The sequence below is a fragment of the Rhineura floridana genome, chromosome 1, assembly GCF_030035675.1.
Source record: "Rhineura floridana isolate rRhiFlo1 chromosome 1, rRhiFlo1.hap2, whole genome shotgun sequence".
Lineage (NCBI taxonomy): Eukaryota > Metazoa > Chordata > Lepidosauria > Squamata > Rhineuridae > Rhineura > Rhineura floridana.
In genome coordinates, this window is record NC_084480.1 from 22,136,236 (window position 1) to 22,154,489 (window position 18,254).

The 18,254-nt window shown below is 43.2% G+C and overlaps 1 protein-coding gene across 10 annotated transcripts in view; it reads left to right on the plus strand.

The window, feature by feature from the left end:
• NEDD4L (NEDD4 like E3 ubiquitin protein ligase) overlaps positions 1-18,254 on the plus strand; it is a 433,261-nt gene that overhangs the window by 213,989 nt on the left and 201,018 nt on the right. For 9 of the 10 annotated variants that reach the window (XM_061615386.1, XM_061615324.1, XM_061615346.1 and 6 more), the window contains exon 2: positions 5,745-5,818. The exons of the other annotated variant lie outside the window; for it this stretch is intronic. Coding sequence is in view for 7 of the 9 variants with exons in the window: in XM_061615324.1 (XP_061471308.1) it covers positions 5,745-5,818 (74 nt within the window). In the remaining 2 variants the exon portion in view is untranslated. The remainder of the gene's footprint in view (positions 1-5,744; positions 5,819-18,254) is intronic. 10 annotated transcript variants of the gene reach the window in all.

The following is an 18,254-nucleotide window of genomic DNA, read 5'->3' on the forward strand; positions in this document are numbered from 1 at the left end:
GGGATTGGGAGCCTATGTTCCTCCAGATTTTGTTGGGCTACAACTCCCATCATTCCTCTCTTCTATTGGCCATGCTGCCTGAGGCTGATGGGACTTGCAGCTGCAACAGCATCTGGAGGGCCACAGACCTCCACCCCTGAGCTGAAAAATAGCTGAGGGCTTTGCCCCTTGCTTTTCTGATAACAGGTCCCAAACAAAACAAAACAAATGTTGGCCAGCCTGGGTCTCCTCTCTCCTCCTTGCCCCTTGTGCACACACACACACTGGGTTGACTTCAACAAAGTCTTACTCAGAGTTAGACCTACTTAAATTAAGGAACCTAAGTTAGTTATGTCCATTAACCTCAGTGGGTCTGTTCTTAGTAGGACTAGCACTGACTGGCAATATTGCTGGAAGCAGGGATGGAAGGAGGTCTTGCTTTCTTTTCACGGAAATGCTAATCCTGCATCTATGCTAACAGTTCTTTTTTCATACAATTGCACTAACTTGTGGTGGAACAATGAGTTGCTTTGCTCCAGGTGGCATTATTGTGTTTTGGGTCTGAACCTGTAAGTGCCAGGTTATTTACTTTTTAAAAATCCAGTAGATGCCCACAGAGCAAACCAACCTTACTATGTGATGCAAAAGTTCACTTTGCCCTTGGTTTACAATGGATGTAATCAAGAGAGATCTGACTGACTCAATACAGTTCTGATTGTTTTGATAAATCCCTGTGCACGTTTATGAAGGCAATTTAAAAAGGTACATTTTCCAAGAATGGAGGGTCAGTGGTTAGAGGCCTTGTCCTTTGTGACGTTTAACTTTTGGCTTTTTGCCCCAAAGGTGTTATGCCGCTAAAACATCACACTAGTTGAAGCATAGTTAGCAATATATACGACGACAACCAGGAACAGCAGCGCCATCATCAAGAAATATTTACAATGACAACCAGGAACAGCAACACTAGTATCAGAAATGGAGAATAAAAACAGACTGCCCGTTTACTGAAGGTCATGGAAACGTAGGAAGTTTTTGCTGCTTTAATTTATTACCCGCCCTTCACCCTGAGGTCCCAGGGCTAACAACAGTCTAAAATGCATCCTTAAAAACAATTTAAAACAACTTATAATCACAAATATCACAAAAATAGGGTGGGCCCTAAAAATATACACCGCAAGTGTCAAGGCCAGTGTAATGAGGTGCATCCCCAGCATTCAACAATGTACCTCTGTAGGGACTTTCACAATTTAGGGGCTGCCACAGAGGATACCCTCCCGCTGGCCACCACCACCTGTACTTGTGAGGGTGGTTGAACTACTGAGAAGACACCCTCCGGTGATCTTAACACCTGAGAGGGTCTGTAGGGAAAGAGACAGTCTCTCAGATATTTTGGGGCTGAAGTCATTAAGGGGTTTAACCAACAGTATGAACATCTTGAATTGGGCCTGGAAATGAACGGGCAACCAAAGTTGTTGGCAGTGGCTCTCCAGGATTTTAGACAGAGATCTCTCCAGCCCCATGAGGAAATGCTGAGGATGGGCTACCACTGAGCTGCGGCCCTTTAATGAGGAGCCAGACTTGGATATAAATGAAGGCAGCATTCATAACCTTGCTTTACAAAAATAGGAAATAGTTCAACAGGAAATTGTTTACTCATTTCGAAAGCTACATATGAGATTTCTGAAGTCTGCCCTACAGCGGGAAGGATCGGGATTCTGGATCCCTTTTTGCTACTTCTTCCTTTCATCAGGCTGGGATATGAAGGGTAGAGTAATTCCTTCCATTTTCAGATGTTGCCATTTGAATGTCCAACAGCAGGCTCAGGTTACCGTTGCTAAGGTTTATAGTCGTGCTTTGCTGGAAGGCTGCCATGCAGTAGTAAAGGCAGAGCTTGGAAAAGTTACTTTTTTGAACTACAACTCCCATCAGCCCTAGGCAACATGGCCACTGGATTAGGCTGATGGGAGCTGTAGTTCAAAAAAGTAACTTTTCCAAGCTCTGAGTAAAGGTCCAGTTTATATGTGTAATGCAAAACTAGTTTAAACAGGATTCAGCTCTTCTTTACCTTTTGCAGTAGCCCCTGGCTTGCATCCGTGTGCGCGCTACTACTGTTAATGTTCCAAAGGAGCTGAAAGTTTGTGCTAGAGAGAGATGATGATTAGAGGGTAGCTGTTTGTAACATGCGTAGTGTTTGGGGTTCTCTTGTGCAATGAATTAAATTTTTTTGGAGGACCAGAGGTTTTGTCAAACGGGCCATAAGTTAGAACTGGATATTTTCCTTCAATTAGGTTATCATTAGCTCTCAAAATTATAGAGCTGTTGTGTGGTCATGTCCAGAATGATGGATATTCAGACAAAAGAAAATACTACTTCAGTCGGTGCATAATTAATCAATGGAATTCGCTTCCGCAAGTGGTAATGATGGCTATAAGAGAGGATTAAACAAATTCATGGAGGATAAGGCTATCAGTGGCTACTAGCCACAATGGCTATGTTCTTCCTCAACTGTCAGAGGGAGTATGCCTCTGAATACCAGTTGCTGGGAATCACAGGAGGAGAGAGTGCTATTATGCTCAAGTTCTGCTTGTGGGCTTCCCATAGCCATCTGGTTGGCCGCTATGAGAATGGAGCGCTGGACTGGATGAATGATTCAGCTGGCTTTTATGTTTTATTTTATTGATTACATTTATATTCCACCTTTCCTCCCAAGTGATGTGTACATGGTCCTTCTTCTATCCCCACAATCTCCCTGTGAGGTAGGTTAGTGAACTTAATTGCTGATTGTGGATTTGAACTTGGGTTTTCCAGGTCCTAGTCCAACACTCTTTAACTATATACTACACTGGCTATGAGCAAATTGAACTGGTAAAGAAAACTTCCTGATTTTTTACATCCTGTACTCCACAAAAGTATTTGAAATTCTGTTTTCCTTATGAAGGGCCAGTATAGGAGGGGCACATGTCTGTAACGGTGCCCTTTTCCCCATGTCAATCTAAAACAGCGACAAAAATGGTTGTTTGTCGTTCTGGGCTCCTTCCAAGAGAAATGACAGCATATAAATAATAAGAATAATAATTGGTATTCTCTTGATGTCTTTGCTTTGTTAGGATTCAGAACAGGATTTTTAAAATGTAAATATTACACAGAAAGAGTTTTTGAGAGGGATAGGGCTCCAAGGCACTCCAGACTTTATTTTACTATAAGGATTTTTATACTGCCCTTTAGTTGGATTTCCAGGAGTTCTGATAGTTGGGCAGACAAGCTGCTGTTGTAAGGGTATTTGCTATGAGAGGTTGAAACAATTGGCCTCAAAGTAATTTTTAAATTAATTAATTATTTTTTAATCTTGTTCTTCAGCCCCAAAAGACTCCACATCATTACAAACAAGGCAATCCCAACTCCCATCATCCCTAGCTGCTGGCCATGTTTATTTATTTGTTTATTTAATTTGTATCCCGCCCTTCCTCCCAGCAGGAGCCCAGGGCAGCAAACAAAGCACTAAAACACTTTAAAACATCATAAAAACAGATCTTAAAATACATTAAAACAAAACATATTTAAAAACTTTTTTAAAAAAACTTTAAAAACATTAAAAAACATATTAAACAATTCTGACACAGATGCAGACTGGGATAGGTCTCAACTTAAAAGGCTTGTTGAAAGAGGAAAGTTGCCTGTGGAGTTGTACTTCAGCAACATCTGTAGGGCTAGAGGTTGCCCACCCTGGTTGTAGACAGTACTGAGCTATATGGATTAATGGTCTGTCTGACTCATTCTAAGGTAGCATCCTAGGTTCCTATAAGCAAGAGATCTACTGATAAGTCTCTGAGTGATTTTCAGTAGGTCTGTAATGGTTTCTGACGCCCAATTGTTTAAACTATAGCAGTATCAAAAAGGCCTCTATACACACACGCACACACCTTACCCCACCCTTCGATTCAACAGGCTACCCGAATGAAGAAAGCTTGGGCTTGGGAGGGGGCGGGGAACTCAGAGCGTGTTTGTGTGTGAAAGGACAGTGAGCTCTGTTCCGGAACTGAAAACAAATTCTTACGCCGCTCAGAAGTGCTGAATTTTTAATGTCCGTCCCCCGCACCCACTATTTTATGCCTGGCTCTTGTTGGTGAATCTCAGGGTTCTATTAAACAGCGTGGACCCCCCAATCCTGGTAGTGTCTACTCCTGGCCTATACCTTGATTCCCTCATTTTGGGTTCATTGCATCTCCTGTTCCACGGTGGGGCGGTGCTGTGTTTCATGGCTTTGCTTCAGGTCTGTCGCCAGCAATTTTGTGGCGTGGGGATGAAGAATTGTCACAGAACAGTTCGAACATCAGTGCAGAAAGCCTTGTATGTTTAAAGTTATTTAGTTGCATTGCTTTATGAGTGATAAGGTGGAATACTGCCTGTACCACCAGGGATGGGAAATCTGTGGCCCTCCAGCTGTTATAGGACTCCAACTCTCATCAGCCCCAGCCAGTATGGCTGGCATCTGGAGGGCCACTGGTTCCTTGCCCCTTGCCTCTCAACAAATAAAACGGGTGCAGACTTGCCCTCTTGAAATGAAAGCTGAATGTTCAGTGAAGAGCATGTAGGGATGTAAAAAGGCGTTGTTGTCTGCTCTGTCCTGTATATGCCACGTGCAGCATGCTGCAGTTCATTTTCCATTAAAAAAACACACCCCTATGCTATTTGTCTCACTGCCCGTGACATAACTTGTGTAATTAATTACATTAATTAATGTATGTTACATTGGTATTCCACCCCAGTCATTTTGATGCAGAGGAGATGCAATGCAAATGGGAGATAAAATAATTACGTATTGCTTGCGGCCTGAAAATTAACAACCTCGGCTCCTTTTGGGAGGAAGGGCAAGATATAAATTTGACAATAAATAAAATGAAACAACAGCAGTGAGTACTGTTCCTGTTCGCTGGATTGATTTCCACCCTGGACATAGGATGAATAGGTGAACATTGGCAATTTCCGCTGCTGTTTTTGTTGGAATTCTCTAACCTCCCTAGGAGCTTGTGATATTTGTGATAGAGATCTCTTTCCCCCACCCCCAATAGCCAAAGCCCTGTTTCACAACAGGTGAATATTTTCTCCATATTACAGGTATTTTTGCATGGGCAGCATGGTTTCCTATGAGAGCTTGTTTAGACTACCAAGCTTTGGTGCTTTTTCAGGCCCTGATAAGGTGGTGGTTGGGGTTGCCATCTGCTGGATGAAAAAAGTAACCCTGCATTGTTCCTTTGGCTTGGATTTTTTTAAAAAAAATATTTTCAAGGGCTTTTTGTTTACAGTTGAGTCTCCATGTCTGGAGAGGCAGTAGAGACAGAGTGATATGAGTGGTGGGCAGATGAGTGCTAGATTGGCATATGGTGGGCAGGAAAATCTCATGGAGTGTTGGAGGAGGGCTTGGTGTCTGACCTCAGTGATGCTTTATTATGCTGATGGAGGCAGATCTTGGATAGCAGCGACATGGGATTGGCTCTCCTTGGATAAAGAACGTTCTTGTCTGTGGTGTTTAGCATTCCAGGTTGATTTGCTTGTAGCAGCCTCTTCTGGTTGATAGCCCTGATGGTTCCAGGAGTCAGGAACTGGTGCCGGGAAGGGAACTCAAAACACCCTTTTTAACTGTGTTCTCCTCAAGTGTCTTCTGCTTTATAAAAGGAGAGTTATTTTACATAAATGCTGCTTGTAATGTATTTGCAATCTTAATAAGCCTATTTTAAGACCATCTCTTTTTGTTTGTTTTTTATTAGGAGGAGTCTCGTATCCTTAGAGTTAAAGTTGTAGCTGGGGTAGAGCTAGCCAAAAAGGACATATTTGGAGCAAGGTATGTATGTATGTTGCTTTTTAATTATTATTCTGTGACAAAGGATCCTAGATTATAGAGCATTGCCTTCTTTTTGTATTGGCAACATTAACTTTTCAAAAAGAAAAGGAAGTAGCAGTAATTTGGGGAAAAAACCCTGTAGTTGCTTCCTGTAATTTCTGGCCTTCAATGCAATTTGACTGGTTTGTATTTTGGTTGTGTTTATATGCTGTTACATTGATGCTGATATGAATTCTATTCTGTTTTGGTGGATGTAGTTATTGAAACAAAAATATATCTAAATTTGTGCAAAATAATTATATGCATCCTGCTTCTTCAGTACCTTAAAAAAGTACCTTAAAAAAGCACCAACATTGAGGTCTGGGTAATATGCAGATTTATTTAACTGTAATGGGAGAAAGGCTGGAGGATTTATGAATGAAAATAAATTTGCATAACATAGCAGCTAAGCGTGCTAATTGTGAACATGGATGGTCCTGTTCAATTTTCATATGGCCTTAAGCAATCCAGTGGCTGTGTTTGCACATCAGGATAAACCATGGTTTGCTGTGACAGAAGGGAGCCTAGAGTCGTGTACTCCCCTTCCTTCTGAGGTAGAATTATGAGAAGGAATTCAGAAACTTTTGCTTCTGTTTGTGATTAACCACAGCTGCTTTTGATGAACCACATGTTGTTGTATCCTGTGAACCCAACTAACTGTGATTATTCTTCATTGTGTTTTATTTGAAACTTTGTTGTTGCTTTATGCCTTCAAGATGATTATGACTTATAGCGACCCTATGAATCAGGGTCCTCCAATAGCATCTATTATAAACTACCTTGTTCAGATCTTGTAAGTTCAGGCTTCCTCTATGGAATAAATCCATCTCTTGTTTGGCCTTCCTCTTTTTCTTCTCCCTTCTGTTTTTCCTAGCATTACTGCCTTTCTCAGTGAATCATGTCTTCTTATTATATGTCCAAAGTATGATAACCTCAGTTTCATCATTTTAGCTCCTAGTGACAGTTCTGGTTTAATTGGTTCTAACACCCAATTATTTGTCTTTTTCGCTGTCCATGCCTCCAACACCACACTTCCAGTGAGTTGATTTTTCTCTTACCCACTTTTTTCCCTGTCAAACTTTCCCACCCATCCACAGAGATCAGGAATACCATGGTCTGAATGATCCTGACAAGGAAGGGCAGGATCAGAAGCAAAACTGGGCTGAGCAACAGCCGTGATGTTCTATACATTATGGCAATGGTTCCCAACCTTTGAGTATGAGACCCCCTTGATTAGCTCAAAAAAGTCTGACTCCCCCCCCATGCTAATTGTAATTTTAGCCTCTGTTAAGTGAAAAAATGGTGCGTGGCAAAATCACATCTCCAAATATCCATATCCATAAAAAGCTCCCTGCAGACAGGGAGGTGTTGCTTTATTTTCTCCCCCTCCCCCCTGACAGTCTGAAGATGTATAGTCCTGTCTCCCAACACCAGAGGGTTACAGTGTTGGACTAAGATCCAGGTTCAAATCCCCACCCAGCCATGAAGCCCTCTGGGTGACCTTGGGCCAGACACAGTCTCTCAGCCTGACCTATCTCACAGGATTGGTGTAAGGATAAAATGGAAGAGGGGGGACTATGTGCACCACCTTGAGCAACTTGGACGAAAGGTGGGATATAAATGCAATAATAATTAAATAAAATACATTTCAGCTGCTGTATGTGGACCCCAGCCTCAGCCAACCTGCTGAGCTTTTAAAAAATCATCATCATCATCAAGAAGCAGCAGTGTGGTCGTGATAGGGATACTAGATTGTGAAGCCAAAAGGGTGGATAGATTGAGGAGGGGCACTAGTGCTTTTTGGCCTTGGGATGATCATCAGAACTGATGACTTTGTTAGCGTGCACTTGGGGAATGAGAGTGGAGTGGAGGACAGATCAGCACATGCACACACACAAACACATCTGCCCCTCCTGCAATCATCTGCAGGCATGCGTGCATTTGGACACGTGGGAGGGGGGGAAACTCTCAACTGCTGCAGCATCTTGAAGAGAGTGGTTAAGGGGATGGAATGTAGTTATAAGAAAGTAGGGCATTGGCACAAGCACTTAACCTCAGAGATGGGGTATGAGCAAGTCCTGAGGTTCCTCACTGCTCCTTGTTTCCGTCTGGGCCAAAGACAAGATCTGGGCAGCCTCGCAAATAAGAATAGCCTTGCTTCTTTTTGCTTCACAAAAAGCCCTCTCCTTGCATTCTGAGTAAGGGCATCGTCAGCAGTGGCAGTCGAGGAGATGGAAGTCGGGATTGTAATCTCTTCTTCTTCCTAGTAGCACCGCCCTCAGCCTCCTTTGGCATCTGCCATATGTGGTATAGGCAGATGCTTGCTCTCAGCATGCCTGAAAGATGCTCTACCGCTTCAGCGAAGTCCTCCCCTCTCATTTGGAGCAAGGGAGCATCCAGGGAGTGAAGACTTGTTTCAAAAAATTAATAAATAATTCATTTCTTTACTGTTCGTGGCCTCCTCTGGATTACTTCGCAGGCCCCAGGTTGGGAACTACTACATTAGGGCACATTCCAGGCATGCAAGAGTCAGAAGTTTCTACACCCACTGATGCACAAACATCTCTTTACTCTCCATCCAGGCAAGAAGAGGAATTGGGTATGGTTCAAAGTCGCATTCCAGCCAGGCAAATGCACTCAAAGAGGGTATGCGGCAGGGCTGGTGAGGTAATGTGGCATGGGGAAGCTCCTGAAAGCTGGACTGAGAGCCCTGGAGGTTCCCATTTGGGCCCCAGGCTTGAAGTTCCCCACTCTGTTGTGAGGGAAAGGAATCTGTCCACTTTGTTGCTGTTTTCACTGTCTCATATACACACATCTGATTTTCCAGTCATTGTAGGCCCTTTTTTTTGGGGGGGGGGGGGGAGAAAAAAGGGTGAAATGTATCTGCTCAAAAATGAAAGGGTTGTATTCAACATAGTGCAATGGAATGCACTGCCCCTCTCCTCCCCCTGTGTGCCCCCTAAATCTGTTCCGGGGGTTCCTTCAACCCTCCAAAGCAGATCTGGAGATGGCACAAGGCGCACACATAGGGAGGAGAGGGAGGGGAAGTCCCATAGCACTAGCAGCGATCCTTGTGCCTGTATTGCTATAGAGTTGCATACTGCCCAAAGGCATTTCATTGGGTTGGTGTTTCAAGGGGTCAGTGATGCAGGCTTCAGAAGCAATATGTATTGGCTGTGAGCCAGGAACTGCCAAGTTCAAATCTCTCCTGTCGTTAATTCATTAGCAGGCTTTAGGCAGGCCATGCTATCTCTTGGCTGTTCATCTGCAATATGGCAATAATAATCCTGGCCTATCCCAGAGGAGGCTGTTGTAAGGATTGCTACAATTGCAAATTTGAAGCGTTTTACTTGAAATAAACTGTGCAACTGTATATATTCAAGCTTCTTAAGTTTATTTATTTATTATTTGATTTATATCCCGCCCCTCCTCCCAGCAGGAGCCCAGGGTTGCAAACAAAAGCACTAAAAACACTTTAAAGCATCATAAAAACAGACATTAAAATACATCAAAACAAAACAACTTCAAAAACATTTTTTGAAAAAGCTTTGAAGAAAACACATTGTTCTTTTTAAAAAAGGTTTAAAAGCATATTAAAAAGCAATTCCAACACAGAAGCAGACTGGTTGCAAGCCATTTCTCTAAATAGTAAAGTGCCTTCAGTGCTTTGCTAGAAGGGTGGGGTTTAAATGCAACAAGCAGATATGAATGAATTTATATCAACGTAAAAATATTGAACAGTGCGTAACTTGCCTTAGTGGGGCTGCACTGCAATTGCTGATGTTCCTCCCAGTATTACCTTGAATCATGAGGAAATATTACTGCATTTGGGGCTTTTTAGGTTAGATAAAAGGTGAGTAAGAGGCAACATGATAGAAGTGTATAAAATTCTGTATGGCGTGAATAAAGAGGGATAGATAAAAGTTTTTCTCCCTCTTTTACAACATTAGAATTTGCAGAGATCCAATGAAGCTGAATGTTGGAAGATTCAGGACAGCCAAAAGAATTTACTAGCTCATGCAATGAATAATTAAACTACAGAATTTGCTCCCACAGGAGTCAATGATGGCCACCAGCTTGGATGGCGTTAAAAGAGGAATAGACAAAGCCATAGAGGATAAGGTTATCAATGGCTGCTAGCCACAACTGCTGTGCTCTGCCTCCACAGTTGGAGTGAATGCTAATTGCTAGAACTGCAGGAGGGGAAAGTGGTCTTGCATTCAGGTCCTGTTTGCGGGCTTCTGTTAGGCATCTGATTGGCCACTGTCAGAACAGGAGCCTGGGCTAGAAGGGCCATTGGCCTGATCCAGCAGGCTCTTCATAGGTTTTTCGGTTCCCAAAACCTCCACTGTTGTGTAAGCTTCTTAGGAGAAATTCCAGTTTTGGATCCCAGGGCTCCTGGTTTGAAACCTACTTCCCCTATGTTTCCCGCCCATCTTTTAATGGCAACATAGTCTCATTTTTCATGGTTACCATTATCTAGGCAACCCAAGTGATTGTCTGTCTATCTTTGTCTGACAAAGTAATCTGGAAATCCCTTGTGCAAAATCTGAGGTTTTTGTATATGGAGGAGGGTTTGGAGAATGTGATCAGACAGGGTGATGAATCAGATCCTCAAAATAGCTACCTACTTGGAATGTTAAATATGCAACAATTTCGAGTCATGAAGCAGCAAATTACTATTCTTTTTAAATTTGCCTTCTTGGGGATGATTGCCAGTTTACACTGGGGCTGGATACCAAAGTGCAAAAGATACTGTACTAGGTATTCATCAGGTTTGAGAACATGTATGTCAAATTTGGCACAGGTGTCATTTAAAATACTCAGTCACTGCTTCCAAGATTTTTTTTAATGGAGCACATACTAGATTTTGTACGTGTCTGCCCTTCACACAAAGCAGGAAGTTTATATATTTCCCCTTGAGAGTCGGTACCTAAATTTTTTAAAGTTTGAAGGCACGCTGCTGTCAGATCATTTACTTTTTGACAATATTTTATTTTACCAAGGTCTCTGTGCAGATTATAACAAGAGTAAAACATTAAAGTACATTTGAAGGACACAAATATATAATGCAGCATAAAAATAATCCAGCAGCCAGAGAATTTGAAAATAACAATCTCAGAATCTTTGGGAATACCAGCAATATCTTAACAAAATGTTTGTTTTTTAAGGTGGTAGAGAGATAACAACAACTGTATAGTTTTATAAGGCTTGAAAAATAAAAAATGTGTTCACTGTTATGGAAATATGTATATATATGCAGAGATCAGCAGCAGCAGGGCCGGTTCCAAAGGGTGGCCAGGTTGGGCACTGGCCCGAGGGCCCTGCTGCTACAGGAGCCCCTTGGGGGCCCTCCGCTCCCCTTCCACGATCCGTGGCACGAGCCGCGGCGTGGATAGCAAGGCAAGAGCTTCCAAGCCACCCGCCGCTGCCTGCCACCCGCCACCATCCCCCCGCTTCACCTACCTTTCTCTGCTGTTCTTTGCAGCTGCGCGCACTGCTGCCATCAATCAAGATGGCGGCCGAGGTTTCCGTAAGGGACTGAAGCCTCTGCCGCCATCTTTCTTGATGGCAGCAATGCGTGCACTGCGTGCCATCAACCAAGATGGCGGCAGAGGCTTCAGTCCCTTACGGAAACCTCGGCTGCCATCTTGATTGATGGCAACCCTGCGTGTGCAGTGCACGCAGCCGCAAAGAAGAGCAGAGAATAGTAGGTGAAGCGGCGGGGATGGTGGTGGTGGCGGGTGGCTCGGAAGCTCTTGTCTTGCGATCCGTGGTGCGGCTCGTGCCACGGATCGTGGAAGGGGAGCGGAGGGGCCCGGGGCAGGCTGATGTCCAAGGGCCCTGGGATTCCTGGAGCCGGCCCTGATCAGCAGTCTCAGCTGCGTGTGCCAGTGTGTGTATTTCCCTTAGAAGCAGGCTTTCCCCCCTCATTTAGATCACTGAGACTTAAGACTTAGTAAAATAAGAAAAGCTACTTTATTTATAGAAATACATAGTAGATAGGAAAGGCATACCTAGTTCTAACTAACTAAGTTCGAGGCTCAATGCCCAGACTTGGGTATCGTCCTCATGGCTCAGGAGAGAGAGCAAAGACAGAGATGTCTTCTCCTTGGACAGTCGAAGAATAATAATTTAGATTTCTGTTCCTTAACCTTTCATAACTGGAATAAAAAGAAAAAGCAAACCAGCTAGATAGTCCAGAGTGCGACATTGGAGAGGTTCAACAGGGAAACCCAATACCTTTTAAACATATATAAACAATCAACAAACAAAATGACAAGTAATGTGATAGGGATGGTGGACCTCTATTCCTTTCCAGAAATCTGTAACATTGAGGTATCATTTTACCCACTAAAGAATGGAGATGCTTGTAAAGGCTAAAGGTGTTTGTTCATCAGAATGCATGCCAGTTGATGGACAGGAAGTCGTGTTAAGTAACATTGATGCAATTCCTTTTAACAGATAATTTTCATAGAAAGTCTGAAGTGGGTGTCTGCAAACCAATTCCATTTTTAATAGAACATAATTTTAGTAGAAGAGCGTGCCTTTCCCTTCTCATCTGGGCAACTGCATCCTGCTCCCATACATGTTTATGTGGAATTAAGTCCCACCAAGTTTTAATGGTATTTCCTCCTTAGTAAATGTGAATAGGATTTCTTCTTTAGAATGGATTCTTTCCATAGCAGGGAGTGGGATTCCTGCACAAACGTGAGATTCAGTACTTTTATTTTTTAAAATTAAGCAGCATCTGCAGAAATGGGTAGGACAGGGGTGGGCGAGATGGCGTTTAAAGCTTCTGGCTGCAGTCCTGTATCTCTGCTAAATCTTATGCTGGTATTCCATAACTGATTGCATCTGCTCACTTTCACCATGGCAGAAGATCAAGGGGAAACTGGTTCTCATGTTGGGAGGGTGGTAAATTGTTGCCAGTGAAAGCTTGCGCCACAATAAACTTGCTCATCTTGAAACCTGGCCCTGTGGCACTCTGCTTCCCACTTTCTTCAGTGTTTTTGCTACATAAGGGGCATCATTAGTTTGCACAGGGAGGCTTTGTGAGCTGGCCAGTGAACCTGATCATGCCAGATTGTTGGAAGTTGTATGTGCCCTTTCTTAACGTTGTGGAGGAACAGGTTCTCTCTGTCTTGTTCTCTCAACATTGTCCTTGATGCCCTTTTCCTTTTATAAAAATGGGTAAGTCGTTTTTGAAGCAGTTATGAGCACATTTTAGTTGACACATAATGCTACTCGCATTGAGAGGGAGAACAAAATGACTGTTTGTTGTGTTTTATGGGGGTTATTAAAACAGCCCGAGTCAGGAGCCATTGTTTTCCTTTCAGACACATGGCTTCCCTTCCCCTTGTTCTTGTGTCCTTGTTCTTGTGTCCTTGTTCTTGTGTCCTTGTTCTTGTGTCCTTGTTCTTGTGTCCTTGTCCTTGAAGGGAATTTGTTTGTGCACTAGAGATATGGACGGTCTGACCCATGCTGAAGTTAAACCAAAGGAATTCAGTTAAGGTTCCATTGTAGTCCAGTCCCATCAGAACTGTACAGGACTCTGGCTACTTCACTCTGAGACAGGCCTCTGTGTCTGCTGCGAATCCATGCTCTGTTCTGTGCAAGGATGGAGCTTGGTATCTGCAGCATTCTGAGAATTACCCTCTTCTTGTTTTTTTTTTGTTTTTTTAAACTAGCTGTAGGGTTGAAAATGTTGGGAATGTTGGGGAGACAATCAACTGTAAAGAGGATCCAAGAACAATTTTCAGTGGATTGGGTTGGATTTTCAGTGATCTGATTAAGAACGTAATAGGCCTGTTGGGTCACACCAAAGTCCCATCCAGTCCAGCATCCTGTTCTCACAGTGGCCAACCAGATCACTGCCACTTCCACCTCCAGCTCTATATACACTTCAAGGGAGAAAAAGAGAACCACAGATTTCATGGGCTCCAGGGAAAGACCTCAAGGGCACCATTGTGTCCATGGGTGCCACATTGGCAACCCCTGGATTATATTAAACTGATTAAGATACTGAGGCTCAAGTCTTAAATATACCTGCTTGAATGTAAGTCCCATTGAACTCGGTAGAAGTAAAAGTTCCACATAGATGTGCTCAGGATGGGGCTGTAAATGTTGTGGACCCAATTTCGAAGAGAGCAACTTAACATGGAAATCTCAAATATCTAATGGAGAACTAAGGGTGTTTCAGTTCAGTAGTTCCTGCCTTTGTATGTCCAGTCTGCAGCTGGGCTCTGCAGGAGAGCTTGGGTTTCTTGGGTTTCTCTTACATCCTTATGTCTCCAGTCCAGTGAACTTTGCAGTACTTTATAGACTCCACATGCAAATAATTCACCTTGAAGTCAACAGAAAGAGTGAATCTCGTCCTGCCCATGACAAAACACAGATGACTGTTTAAGATAATGGGAGGTTCAGGGTTTACAAGAGGATTCCTTCCCTACACAGTCTAGCAGTGGTGAATTTATAGCTTATACGTGCAGTTTGCTGTTCCTCTCTGCCTTCATCTTGGTACAACTTTGAAAATGCATCCATCAGTCATGGTTTAAACATCTGCTTCCCAGTGCACTTGGAGTCCATCCTGCACTTGAAACTTTTGTCTATGGGCTGGTAAGTGTCATTTTTCTAAGAGCTCTCCTAATTTTCTCAGCTAAGACCATTGAATCAGATTCTTGAATAGAAAGAGCAAATAGGCATCTGGCTGGTCACTGTGAGAACAGGGTGCAGGACTGGGTGGGCCACTGGCGTGTTCCAGCAGGGCCCTTTTTATGTTCTTATGTAGTATTGGTGGTGGCATGAGGAGAGCCGCTCCAGGGAGTGATAGGGTAGCTGTTTCATGTGCCCTCGTTTCTAAAATGCAGCCCTCAGGCTTCTACAGACTTATTTGCAAACATAACTGATACAATGAAATATTTGCAGGTGTTAGTAAGCCTCCCTAACTTTCCCTTTATTGCATGCAAGAACACTGGAAATGAAAATCTGTGTCTGCAAACTTAGAGCCCCTTGCTACATTGCTTTAGATCCAGGGAAATGTGAGTGATACTTTGCTCGTGCAAGGAAGTTTCCTGCTTTCTTCTTCCCCCTTGTATTATTTGAAAGAAAAGAGGACACCCTGGAATGGGCATGGGGGAGGGCTGCAACTTGGAGGAGGGAGTTGGTGGAAATTAGGAACCCTCCCCTACTATGTGCTTTCTGTTTGCACAAGAAACTCTTTGGCATGAAACCTCTAGCTACTATGATTAGAGGTGCACACCTAAGTTGTTTTTAGTGTATACCTTAAGCATGAATGTCACAAAGTTGTGATTGTGCATGTGTACGTATGAACAGCGAAATTGCTAGCCAGTGTAAAATGTGAGCACCGATATAAAAAATACCTGTCATTCCCCATGGCAATGGAATTTCATAAAGCTTTTACAAGTTTACCCTTTGAACAAATGGATACAATAATGAAATGGGGGAGGTTTTATGGTGTACCAGCACAGGATAGATTGTGTGGTTGTGGAAACCCAGTTCTGTGGGACCTGGCTCATTACACACTCGAGTGGCAGTTATATACCGATATTAGAGATAGTTACTTAGAGCCGTTCCTAAAGAAAATACAATATTGGAGTGTGAAAGAGAAACTCGACTTTTTGTTACAAACAACAAATCAGTATGTAATCTGGAGGGTCACTACATTTGCGGCGAAGGCTGCTAGATGCAGAGAAAAGTTACTGGATTCCATCTATGTAAAGGGTCATAGAGTTTTGGAGATATGAATACATAAAATGCTCTCTGATGTGATAGTAAATGTTAAATATTTTATTTCCTGTTATAGTAATGTTTAACTGTTTTACAAGTAAAGCTCTATTTATTTAAAGGCTAGTCATATATTTTATTTACTAATTTTAATTGTGATTATTGATATTGTATGAAAGTCATTTAATGTCTTAATGTTTCATATTCAGTTCTGTTCTGCAGTGGCCTTTGGACTAAGCAATAAATGTACTGATTGAATATACCAGCGTTTCCCAACTAGTGGGCCACCAGATGTTGTTGGACCACAACTCCCATCAGCCTCAGCCAGCATTGCCAATGGTCAGGAAAGATGGGAATTGTGGTCCAACAACATCTGGTGGCCCACTAGTTGGGAAACGCTGGAATATACTGTATGTACATCCTTCAGATTTACTTGAGAGGGGGCCCAGGTTTAGCTGTGGCTTTGTTTTACCCATTGTGGCATACCTGCATGAAGCTTCCCTGGACTGAGAAATATCATGCAACTGTTCCTGCAACTAGGACTGGTTTGGTGGTTAATAGGGAGCCAGTGTAGATAACTTTACACTGGAACACCACTCACCACCCCGGGCCACGGTATTCTGCACCACCTGCAGTCTTTGGACCAGTTGTGAGGGAAGACCCATGCAGAGTGCATTCCAATAATCTAAATGTGAGATTACCAATGAATGTGTCACAGTGGCCAAGTTATCACTGTTGAGGAACAGGTGTAGTTCCATTGAATAAGATGGTAGATTATGATAGCTCCTTCTTTTGACAGTAATGGGCTATACACCAGAACCTTTCTAGCCAGTTCAATAAATCTAGCCCTACCTTTGATGTCAGAAAAAAAATAAAGTGCAGGGTCAAGTTTTGCAACCTTTCCTTAGACTACCTGGGTGGACCTTATGGACCAGCAGTGGTTTGCACACCACTATTTTGAAAACCTCTGGATTAGAGTGTTAAGTGGAACCTGCTGTTTGGATAATATAATTCTGATATTGTATCATCTGGATTGACTTTCAGTTGGTTTTAGAGACCACTTTCACTCTATAGGGAATGACCTGATATGACCAAGATTGAGCTTTCCTTTTGGTTTGCAGAAAGAATGTTCTTTTCCAAAAAGAATTAGACAATCGAGGACAGGCCATTAGACATGACAGCCAGTTGAATTATTTATATTTTAGAGGAAGCATGCCATCTTGAGCACTACATTCTGGGCACAAACTTCAGGTGGGATTGTTGTTGCCCTCCTGCCTGACCTGGACCCCAGGGAGGCTTTCTCGGAAAAAGAGGCATGGGACCCAGTGGAGAATCCCAGCACAGCTGAAGACCTAGAATAACCTGCTAGAGACTTAAGGCAGCCTGAAATATCTAGTATCATGGACGCCTTACCTGAGCCCCTCTGGCAGCCTCTCTGGCCATGCCACAATCTTCCCCTGACCCTTGATTCTGCACCTTTATACCTTAAGAGTGATGGAAGCAGTAGAACTGGTGAGAGGCCCAGAATCAGTGTAGGAATGCTTGTTTGCATGCCAGGAGGCTTTAGGGGTCTCACCAGGAGTAAGAGTCTGCTCAGGAGGAGGGAGAAGCCAGAGAAGATCCATCTCTTAATGATGCAGCAGAAGACCGGAAAGGAAGGGATTGTCAGTAAGGATATATGCCTCTCTTACTGGGACATTAGCTCCCTACCAAGTTCCTTTGCCCAGCTGTCTCTAGAGCAGAGATGGGGAGCCTCTAGTCCTGTAGATGTTGATGGACGACAACTTCCATCATCCCTGGCCATTGGTCATGCTGAGTGGGACTGATGGGAGTTGGAGCCCAGCAACGTTTGGAAGTCCACAGGCTCCTTGCTAGTGCTCTAGGGCTCTCTTGCTCAGCTCCTTTGTCCAGCCCCAGCCCTAGGTTCTGGTCATGGATGTTGCTCTGATAACGCGCATCGCAAAAGCATCTGGTGGGACAGGATGCTGCCCTAGATTAACCTTTGGGCTGATGCAGTAAAGCTTTCCTTTAATTCTTATTATGTCGGGCGTGGTCTATTGGTACCTTCCAGATGTTGGATCCCCTTACCCATCATGCCTGACCACTGGCCATGCTGAATGGGGCTGATGGGAATAGAGTCCATCAACATCTGTAGGGCATCATGTTGGTTCCCTCTGTTTTACATTGTGCATGTGTTGCCAAGATGCTCTGGCCTAGTTAGATGCACAGCTCCAAAGCTTCCTCCTTTTAATTCTGCCAGTGCTTGCACTTTCTAGATATCTCTTAGTGAGAACTTGGTCCTCATTGTCCTGGATCGGAGCATATAGCTACCCGGGGCAAAATTTTGATTGACACAAAATTCTGATTGCAAGGAAACAAGTGGCCTCAGGATTTTATTTTTGTTCTATGTAACATTTGAAATATGCTCCATGTCTTTTCAAGACAAAGGCTGCAGTTTTTTGTTATTTTGCAACTCTTTTTTCTAACTGCAGAAAAGAGCAGAAACGTCAAATCCATCTGACTGAAGAAAATGTAAACAAGGTTCTGTAAATGACTAAACACGGATTCTGATAGTGGAATGTGTTTATGCAAGAACAATGCATGATACCCGCTGGATTATTTGCAGCACAGTCAATCGATTTTAAAATCA